Genomic DNA, 11,196 nt, shown 5'->3' with positions numbered 1-11,196 from the left:
TCGGTCTAAGATGACTCTTTCAGCGTTTACTCCTAGCCGATCGTAGTCGATCCCCGAAGTGGCCTCGCTTAGTTTTGAAAAAGGCAGAATAAAGGAGTTAGTTTAACGAAGCAGAACATTAAAAATTCCGAAGTAGTTGTAAAGCAAAAAAGAAGCAAATAAAGCAAGTCCTCAGCCCCAGCCGAAGGTACTTACCGCCTCTGTGCTTTCGGCTAAGGCCGAAAACCGCCAACATCTTCTCTTGGAAGGCATAGTGGTTGTCTGGAAGCCATCTCGTCGGGATGAACTTCATTCGGCCAGTCCCCCCGGGATTTTCTTGCTTCCCGAAGAAGTGAATCTGCTCGTAGCTGGGGTGGCGAGCGGCATCAGGGTCTTCAGGACCCAAATCTTGCATATTCGGGTCAGGTCTTGAGAGATAGCGGGGAGCCCCGAAGAAGTGGGGGTGCTCCGGATCCGCTGGAGCCCTTACCCAGATCCACTAACCTCTCCAATCCTTATCCGAAGAACCGTTCGGCCACATAGTCAGATATTGTGGATGGCTCTCAATGCGCCACCAGCCAGAGCCATGCTGACCATATTGGCTCTGGGTGTTCGGCACTAGCTTGTGCAACTTTCGGAAGCAGTGCAGGTTCGGCTCAACAAAAAAGAACCGGCAGACCCAGAGATATGTCATCACTCGCCGAATGCTGACGGGTGTCAATTGGCACAGGGAGATCCTGTACTTTAACAAAAATATCCCTGATGAAGGGATCCAGAGGGAACCGAAGCCCGTACTGTAACTGCCGAGTGTACACCCCCACATACCCAGGGGGTGGACGATGAATCCTATCAGTAGGCGCGGGCATTCGGCACCAATACCCATCCTCTTCGAAAATGCCATAATGTAACTCTATCTGTTCGGCGAACCGATAGGCTTCAGCATTCCTGACCCACCAATTATAGGGCGCGTTTCTCATCATGGCTGCAATGGCTCCGTCATTCTGCCATTCAGCGTGCCCAGGGAGCAGATTCCATGGTGCAGCCGGCAGAATCTCTTCCTGCTCAGCGCCGCCAGCCCCGGCCTCTACCTGGGGGGCCGCCGCATTCAGAGGGGTGGCCGGAATACCCTCCTCCGGGTCAGCCCTAACTCTTTCCCCGTTCCAAACGTCAGTGCGGTCCCTCGGATCCCGAGCCTGGCCTTGTCGTCGGGTTTGACGTCCTCTTCCTCTAACCATTGTCGGATTCACGAAGAGAAAAGTCGAAAAAGGGGAATTCTTTCAAAAATTCAAGAAAGTCGAAGGAAATTCAAAGAAATTTACCTTTATATGGAGCGGAATTCGCCGATTTAACTAGTCGGAGCAACGAATACTGACTTTGAGCCTTGATTTCGGGGTGTTAAGTGGAGTTTTGAAGCGGAACTGAGTGTTCTTGAGGGAATTCGAGTGTGAATTGGTGGAGAAGTGAGGAGAGAGAGCGCAAATCGGGCCTTATATTTCCAGAAATAGGAAGTTCGAAGGTCAGTGCGCTTAATTTCTCTTAAATGCCTCACTAAGTAACCGTTAAACACACTCCCCTTTAATTAACCGCCCATTAAACGTCCAACTTCCCACTAATTATCCTAATTACAGTTATTTCGTTAATGACTGTTTAAAATTTAAATCTTTTAGGTTTAATTAAATCATTTACTTCTCTCCATTTTTATTAAATTTAAACCCGACCCGTCATCCTTCCAAATCGGGTCTGGGGGGCAAGTTGTTTGGGTCCAATTATTCTTAATTGGGCCCGGTCCATAAATGATTCAATCCAAGTCAAGGTCAAGGCCCAAGCCTCCAATCCTGCCAAGTCAAGCTCAAGTCAACGACCCAAGTCATCATGGTCAGCCCATGTGACTTCAAGCCCATCTCTTCTCCTTGTCATGCTAAGGTATAAAAGCCTTCAATTACATCATTTATCATTCATTCACATTCAAGCCTCACGCAATTAATACTCTTGCATAGCTTTCTCTCTTTAAACACTGTTTGACTTTGGCATCAGAGGGGCCTTCCTCGGCACAACCCCCGAGACCAGTTTACGTGTGTTTGCTGTGCAGGAAACCCTCGGCCCAACATCATTTGGACCGAGTCAGTCCTCAGCCACATCTTCGGACCTTCGGAAAGGTCCCATTGTTTTCACCCGAAACAGAAGGGATTGTCGAAAAATACCTATAAGCCTTGTGTTTTGAATGAGGTTGAGCTTGAGTTAAGGTCTTTGAGCAAGTTGTTTTGAACTAAGTAATAGATTATTTTTGTGCTTAATATCTCTTACAGTATTAAGTAGTTATTTTGGCATCCTTTCGCGGGATGACTAACAATTTCCTGTTCTGATCAATTAATCTCAATGAATAATTACTGGTATTATGTAAATTATATATTGAAATAATACACTAGACCAAATGACATCTTTCCTTCAGAAAGGACCATTGAAAATTACCGGTTAGCCTTGTGTTTTGAATGAGCATGAGGTTGAATTAAGGTGTTTGAACAAGTAATTTTGAATTAATTAATAGGTTATTTGTGTGCTTAATATGTCTAAGCTGAATAATTTTTCCGTTTTGCTAAGTCTTAATCAGTAATTGTAGCTACGCAAACTAAGAGAAGGTTAATTAGGCCTACACGGATTCACATGTGGTACGTTTGTATTAAAGTTGAGATAGATAATGATTAAGATATTTGTTAAATAAAATTGGGCCCTAAATGAGATTGTGGATATAAAAAATGAATAAAAAAATTGTTAAAAAAAAAAGAATAAAAGTGAGTAGAAAATGATAATTAGAAAAATGAGTAAGAATTAGGAAAACGGATATAGTAGCAATTTTGGCAGTCTATCGATAATTAAAATTTCTCACCTCCTCTCTCGAGTAATGGAAATCAGGGGTTATTCATAGACACAAAATAGGAGTCTGCGATGAATCATACATAATCCAATACATGAAATGACTTGACCCGCCTGTTTAAGATATGAGCCAATATGAACCGTTCCCTAACCAGATATGGCTTATTAACAACCAAATATATGCCACCGACATTGAATATAACCCGACCCCATTACAAACTCACCTTTTCATCAAAGCGACCGATAATTTAATAACCAACCCGAACTAACTAACTATATAATTAAGTATCAACCCGATCCATTTTAACACACTAACCAAATAACCCAACCCATCTTAACCCAACTCAAAAATCAAGCTATCAACTTGAATTGACACCTCTCATCTTCCAATAATCGAAAGCTGTCTAACATAGTGCATAAAATTCAAATTGGCATTCTTTGTCAAGATAGACTGCTTTGACCACCCCCACCCAAAATAGTCGTTAAGGAACAATTTTGATTAATTAGACATATATTGAGACAACCCAAAAATAGAAGACAACTAATAGACGAAACAAATAAAGTTCTTCGTTTTTGTTTTTTTGTTTTTTTTTTTTTTCGGGGACATTCTTTGTTTATGTTTTTTTTTTTTTTTTTTTAAAAAAAAAAAAAAAAGTATATTTTGTACTAAAAGGCTTATCGTTATGAATTGAATATAACATAGGTGCTAGTTATTGTTGTCAATATTCAACATAATACTACCCCAAAAAAAAAAGTCCGTCTTGACAAAAAAAGAAAAAGTAAAAGCTCACCTCCTAAGCAGGCAAGCTTACATTAGTATAAATCCTTGTTTGAACCAAATAATTTATAAACAATAATTATTGTTAAGCAGAATAAAAGACTAGAGAAGATGCAACCTTTGATGGAGGAAGAAAGTACCATACACCAAGCCATGCAACTGACAACCGCAATTGCATTACCTATGGCATTGAAGGCTGCCATGGATCTCGGTCTTTTCGAGATCATGGAGAAAGCAGGACCCAGTGCTCGTCTTTCACCTTCCGATATTGCTGCCCGTATTGCACCAGATACGAACAATCACTACCGAACATCACAGATGACAGATCGTATCCTCCGCCTTCTCAGCTCATACTCTGTTGTGTCTTGCTCTGTTGCTGATGATCATGAGCATAGCCATACTGATGGTCAAGTCCACAGGCTATACGCTTTAGCTCCGCTTTCACGGTACTTCCTTCAAAGCAAAGATGGTCAAGGTTCTTTAGCACCGATGTTCAACATGATCCACGACCCGTTCATGGCAAACGTTTGGTAATTGAATTCACAACTTTTCATATATTTTCAGATAGTTTTTCATGCTCCAACCTTGTTCAACTAGTTTTGAAACCCCGGCGATGTATTTCGCTAATTTGACCATATAGGTTCATGTAAAGGATTTGTTTGGTTTGATTCAAAGAAAAAAAAAGTATTGAATGATGTATTAAACAGGTATCACATGAAAGATGCAGTTCTTGAAGGGGAAGTTCCACTGGCAAAAGCATATGGCAAGGATCCCAAGGAATCTATCGAGAAAGATGAAAGATTTGCTTCAATCTTCTTTGATTCCCTGAAAGAGTTCAATACCTTGTTTATAAACAAGATTCTGAACGAGTACAAAGGATTCGAAGGCCTAGAATCGGTTGTGGATGTAGGGGGTGGAAATGGCTCTATACTTAAAGCAATTATATCCAAGTACCCAGCTATTAAAGGCATCAACTTCGACTTGCCACCCATAATTGAGAAGCAACCCGTTTGTGCTGGCATCGAGCACATTGCAGGCAACATGTTCACAACCATTCCAACAGGAGATGCAATATTCATGAAGGTAACTGCTACTTCCTATGTATAACAAGGTTCAGTACCTTTCATGATCATACTGTCGCCAATTAATTCCATTTCTGACCTTCTGTATTACGACAGTGGGTACTAAAAAATCTAGACGACGAACAGTGCTTGAACGTGCTTAAGAACTGCTTAAGGCGTTGCCAGATGGTGGCAAACTCATGACTGTGGAGCTTGTAATACCAGATATCCCAGATAGTAACATTAGCAGCCGAAGTGTGTTTCAGTTTGATGTGTACCTGACAAATATGAATGCTGGAGGAAAAGAGAGGACTGCAGGAGAATTTCAGGCACTCGCAAAGGCAGCAGGATTCTCAGGCATCCAAGCAATGGTTCGGGCATATGATGTGACTCTTCTGGAATTTCATAAAACTGCTAGCACCAACTAAAAACAATGCTGTAAAAGTGTTTCCATGTATCAAGTAGAATGTTTATGCCGAACCACTTTCATATGCAATGTAAGAATAAATGGAGATGGTTCCATATGCAACTGTACTCGTGAATAGACTTTGTAATTACGAATAGACTTTTTTCAATCAGTCATGCCTGATTGATTTTTTTATTGCTATCTTCATTAACAGCTAAGCCAAAACTCTGGTGTCATCCAACTATGGTTTAATGAAATAATTGAAACAAACGGCCAAGTATTAACACCACACGGCATCAAGAAGCCCAGCCCTAATAATAAGAAAACATCAGAATATATATTCCCGTGTACATATTACATATAGCAATTGAAATTATGAATCTGAAGGAGATATCAACCAGCATACCAAAAAATTAGACCCGTAAACATTGTGGCCTTGTGGGTACTTAAGCTCGGACACTTCCAAAGGGTTTTAGCTAATTTGATAAAGTGTGGTAAAGTAATTAACATGAAACAACATGTACAATAATCATTTGTAAAAGGGACTTTCAATCCGAGGAAGTACTATATGTAGCAGTACCACTATAATGAGATATGTAGCCATTTATAGACTGCAATTGAATTCAATCCGAGCAATAACAGAGATTAATCATCAGTAACTCAAGAAGTATCTGACACCAGACAACGATTGCAAATATCATATACTTAAACACAAAATAAGAAAATTCATCAGCTAATCATACATTACTTGGCCAATAACAGTGATTAGCCATGAATCAACCAACTGGAATCATAGTAAATGATTATCATTGAAACAATAAAAACAAATCATGGAAAGAAACTGCACTATAACAATGTCTCTTAGATAATCTATAATTGAAAACTTCAGCAAAAAGACGACAAATTTCAATGCCTTGGCATAGGCGGCCATATATACTGCAATAAGCCAACAACAGACTCCTAACAAATGGAAAACTGGGTAAAACTAGCTACATAACATCATATCAGTATTACCCCAATATCTTTCTAAGTGACTCCAGCTAGGGCAGATTAAAACACATTGATGACAATCTAAAAGAACAAGAAGTTTAACAAGCCATTTTTCTAAAGTAAAATCATTGCCTCTATGCCTCAGCCAAATAATATGCTCCATGAATCATATATACTATTTTTTTGGGTGCATAGATTGCCCAATCACAATATTCTGTCACCTCTAGTGAATAATGAATCCTTCCTCATAAACAGTCTTACAAAGAAACAGATTTACATTAAAGGACGATACCTGACACACCTATCTGACTAATCAAATCTCTATTGGTGACAAGTCATGTGTCAAAGACTATTAAGGGGTGTATATTTATACGATAATACATAAAGGTATTATTGTAATATGTAATATAACACGTTCTATATACGTGAGAGTCAACAAGCACTTATCTGCGGTATTATTGTATTCACATGTATACCTCCTGAGATATCCAGCAAGATCATGGAACACACTCACATCAAGCTAACAGCCATTGGATTAACTAGTACGAGTATAGAAAATGGAAGCACCTAGCAAAATCCAACTCATTTATAAAAAAGGTTTACTCTATACACAATGCTACATTTATGATTAACATTTAGGAAAAAAAAATCGAGAATGTGCTTTGTCAAGGGTAACCCATATACTAGCAAAAAGACCAATCTTCAAATGGTTAAGAATTTGTTATTATCAATCTCAAAGATGGCACCATTACTGCTTAAGGCTTTCTGTTGAAAACTCCTACAGTAAGGCGGTAAGGTCAGGCCCCTCATTTTCTTCATCTAGATTAAAGGTAGGAAAAAGGGTTTGATGCTGAGTTCTAACTAGTCTTAATCTCAAGAATTCCAATACAAACTGGTTTCATAAAGCATAAGCCCTCTTGACAAGACAGATTATTATCAGATAAAAACCTTGGTATCCTATACAGCTACACCCTAGATGCTATCTCTTCAAATACCTTACCTCAAAGGAGCTCAAAATAAGAAAGACAGATAAAAAATGCAGCCCTCAAATTTGGTTTGATAATCTTGATAGACAATGGGCAAGGAAGTATAGAGTGCCTAAGGCTGTGATGTGTTCTTAAAAGGAAATTAAAAAAAAAAAAAAGGAATTAATGGAATGGTGGATGCTATGCAACAGCATATTATAGCATATTATATCTGTAAGGACTAAGGAGCAATGAACAAACTTAACAAAAATTACCATATAAAATCAATTGTAAGGAGTCTACCCATAACAAAGACTCAGCTTCTGATATGTGCAAGCTGTTTTGCAAGCTTGAAAGTTGTTATCAAACCTAATATCAACCTTCGAATCAAATTGAGGTATGTGCCTATGAAAATTATAAGGCCATAGAACCTAAACTAAATCCTTTGTATGATTGTATCTAGTATATAAATAAATAGATGAAACCCGTGTTCTATAGGAACCAGGCATCAGAATTTTTGCCAAAACTAAGCCTTTATTTCACACTTCAAGCTATAGTGAACAGGGATGTGACCTAAACTTGCATATTCTATGTGACAACTGACAAACCATTAAAACCACCTATAATTGGCCACAAGTCGAAAATAATGTAAAGAGAATGATGGTGTTGTATTCAATGTTCCAAACACAGTTATCCAATATTCCAGCTTGCAAACAATGAAAGTAATAATCACTAAAAGGCTTACACTTTGTTTAGATAGAAGGAAATGGAAGGAAAAGAAGAGAAGATAGTGTAATGGGAATGATGGGTTGTATATTTAAAGTTCCAAACACAGTTATCCAGCTTGCAAATAGTGATATCACTTAAAGGCTTACACTTTGTTTGGATAGAAGGAAATGGAAGGAAAAGAAGAGAAGAGAAAGGGAAGAGGACAAATTTTCTTCTTTGGATAAAGGATTGGGGGAAGGAGATGGAGGGTTCCATTTTTTCTCTCTTCAACAAACATGATTCCTCCACACTTGGAGAGATTTGGAGGGAAAATAGAGCTCACCTTTCCTCCATCCTCCTCTTTCCCTCCCCTTCCCTTTCCTTCCTTTTTATATCCAAACAAAGAGTTAGATTCCCACATTCATGAGAATAAGACAAAGAAAAGTAACAATGCAACAATTAAATCAAATAATAAGAGGCACTGAGTTATCTAACCTAATGCTCAGCTGCTCACTTCATTACAAATCCAACAATAAAAACATCCGAGTAAGGGCTTGTTTATTTTATCTATTTTATTTCAATCAATATAAGTTCAAATTAAAATAAGTTCAGAATTTCAGACAAAATAAGTTTTGTAAAAAAAAACATAATTAAATAAAACAGAATTTCAGACATGAATTCATATTTTCTGAATATTTCCAGAATTCCAGATACAATATCAGATTATTTTAGGTAAATTTAGACAAAATAAGTTTTTCACAAAAAAATTTCTGAATTTCAGACACAGTTTCAGATTTTTTGAAAAAGTTAGAATGTCAAACACAATTTCAGATTATTTCAGTTAAGTTCAGACAAAATAAGATAAGTTCAAATTAGATTATATAAGTTCAGATAACCCACACCACCTCACCACTGCAAACGAGCTGCGCATCAAATCCCCTCTCCACACCCTCCAGCACACCTCTTCGTTCCTTGGCGTCCATCGAAATTTAGTACATACTATTGTGATTCAGAAAATACACAATTAAGGCCTAAATTAGATGAACCAAACAAAGCACAAGTCAAGTATTGCAGAGGCATCAGGACATCACAGTTTTTGAGTTAAAATTTAAGCTAAATTTACACAAACTTAAAGTTACAGTGAGAGAGATAAGGCCTAAACCTGTGTTCTTACAAGTATTACAACCACCACCACATCAATGGTCACTAGTTTAAACTCGAAGCTGAGCTTAAAGTTACAGTGAGAGAGATAAGGCCTAAACCTTTGTTCTTACAAGTATCACAACCACCACCACATATAACAAGCACTACTAAGAAACTAGCATTATTACCAAACATCAGTTAATAGAATTGAACACTCACATTATACTTTCAACCAACATTCATAATCATTAAAAAGTTCAGATACCCACATCCAACATACAAAATTACCAGAAAGATAACACTATAAGTCTACAACAATCAAACCAGATGATAAAAAGTACTACTTGATTGTATATTTTTTGAACTAATGCTCATTTCATTTCACATCCAAATAATGTCACAACAACAAGGAGGATGATGATAATAAAACATATTATTGTACTAATTAAATCAAAAACCGAAAGCGAAACTTACAGACAGCATCCAGCTCCATATAATCTCTCATTCTGCTTCCCATTTATACAACAAATTCAAAAAAAAAAAAAAAAAAAAAATCTACACAACTTCAACATGCAATCACCCTTTTCTTATCAAATATCAAGACTCTCTAATTGGATGTTACTCTTGAGAGGCACATACTCCCCAAGGTACCCACCAAGATGATCATGAAGGGCAGTTTTGTCAATTCCTTGATGATGATAACTCTTGCAAACATAGTAAAACACACTCTGAACCAACAAACCCACCAAATTCACAATCACAAGAACCCCAACAAGAAATCCCCCAACCAAAATCCGAACAAAAACCGACTTATTCGAATCACCATGAACCACAACCGCGGCAAAAGTCCCACTAATCACCCCACAAATCAACAGGTACCCGAATACGAATACCCCTGCCATCAATACCTTCCCTTGGAGAAGCTCGTAGCTCTTCTTCATCGCCGCGAAGCCGTAAATCGGCTCGAGGACAGAGACAACACTAGCGAGATGCCAGAGCGCAGTGATATACACATGCACAAAGAGGAAGAGAGCGAACGCCAACAAAATCGAGAAGAACAAGAGAAAAGTACTGTCGGTATCAACAGCAACAATGATCAAAACCAAGAGAATGATGAAAGCAAGATTATACAAGAGCATAAGAAGCGAAACCCACAAAAAGGTGTTGAAAAGGCGGCGAAACACGGAAGGAATCGCAGCAATGGTGGAGGAGAAGGAAACAGGCTTCGACGTATAAAGCGAAGCAACGGTGAAAACAACAGCAGCAGTAGAGAGGAGAGAGAAAGTGAAGAGAAAGAGAAGGTAGCAGAACTGGAAGAGAAGGAGAAGAAACCATTCATGGGATTGAGCTTGAAGGGGTGTTGTGGGATCTTGAAGACGAGCTAGAATTGGGTGAGTGAACAAGGAATGAGCTAAAATGGCGAAAGAAAGAGGGAAAATCAAAGCTAGGGTTAGGAGATAGAAGGTTCGAGGAGATTGTTTAGGGATTGAAATTGCTTCTTTGATGATGTCTGTTAAGCTAAGGAATTGAAGTTCTTCAGGTTGGAGATCCATGGCGGAAATTTTCTGGGTTTTTTTGGGTGTTTGATTAATTTTTTGGGTGAATTTGGGTTGAATTGTTGTTTGTTATCGTCGGTGAGATCTGAGGTTGTTGTAAACTTGTAATTGTGGAGGAGGAAGAAGGAAGGAAAAAAGATGGCGTGAATTTTGGTGGGACTTTATATAATAAATAAATTAATTAATAATGTTTTTTGTGTGTATTATTTATGCACCTAATCCTACCCCGTGCAATTAGCAAATCAATGTCCCACATTGTCTTATTTAAGTGTAATGAGGATCTTAACACAAACTTTATAAAAAAAATCGGGTGTACAATAATTTATTGTACATCCATTATAAAGATAACCTAAAGTGATTAAAAGTTACCCCAATATGAGTTAAAGTAACCCAATTTAAATAAAAATTATCTACGCTTTATTAGTAAAGAATCAAATTTTAAATGATTAAAAATCAATTATTAGTGATTGAATGTAATTAAATTACCTTTATAAAACTTTTCTTGTTGTTGATTTATATAAAAATTGTATTATGCTTAAAGTTACCCAAAAAAGACAAAAAGTTACCCTAAAATTAGCTAAAAGTTACCTTTATACTGCTCGATGTATACTAATATTAGTGTAAACCGGATGTATACAAAAGTTTTTGGGATCTTAATTATGGTTTTTTTTTTTTTTAATTATTAAGGTGGTCAAACTTGGATTTGTTGAATAATTGAGTGGTTTTGGATGGGGTTGAG

General features: G+C 37.7%; 1 protein-coding gene and 1 pseudogene across 2 annotated transcripts; one reads left to right on the top strand and one right to left on the bottom strand.

Annotated features, from left to right (window-relative positions):
• The first annotated feature begins 3,500 nt into the window (after positions 1–3,500).
• On the top strand, positions 3,501–5,290 carry LOC145614358 (flavonoid 3'-O-methyltransferase FOMT-like; annotated as a pseudogene). The gene is made up of 3 exons (XR_014107096.1): positions 3,501–4,158; positions 4,336–4,711; positions 4,807–5,290. The product of XR_014107096.1 is annotated as a flavonoid 3'-O-methyltransferase FOMT-like (transcript).
• A 3,939-nt stretch (positions 5,291–9,229) lies between these two features.
• On the bottom strand, positions 9,230–10,610 carry LOC145614349 (uncharacterized). Its single transcript, XM_081669401.1, has one exon. It carries the CDS (start codon positions 10,452–10,454, stop codon positions 9,492–9,494), a length of 963 nt encoding a protein of 320 aa, XP_081525527.1. The 5' UTR covers positions 10,455–10,610; the 3' UTR covers positions 9,230–9,491.
• Positions 10,611–11,196: the final 586 nt, after the last annotated feature.

The sequence above is a fragment of the Chenopodium album genome, chromosome 3 (genome assembly GCF_948465745.1).
Source record: "Chenopodium album chromosome 3, dcCheAlbu1.1, whole genome shotgun sequence".
Taxonomy (NCBI): domain Eukaryota; kingdom Viridiplantae; phylum Streptophyta; class Magnoliopsida; order Caryophyllales; family Amaranthaceae; genus Chenopodium; species Chenopodium album.
Note: the sequence above shows the minus strand (reverse complement) of the source record. Positions and strands in the feature narration are given on the sequence as shown.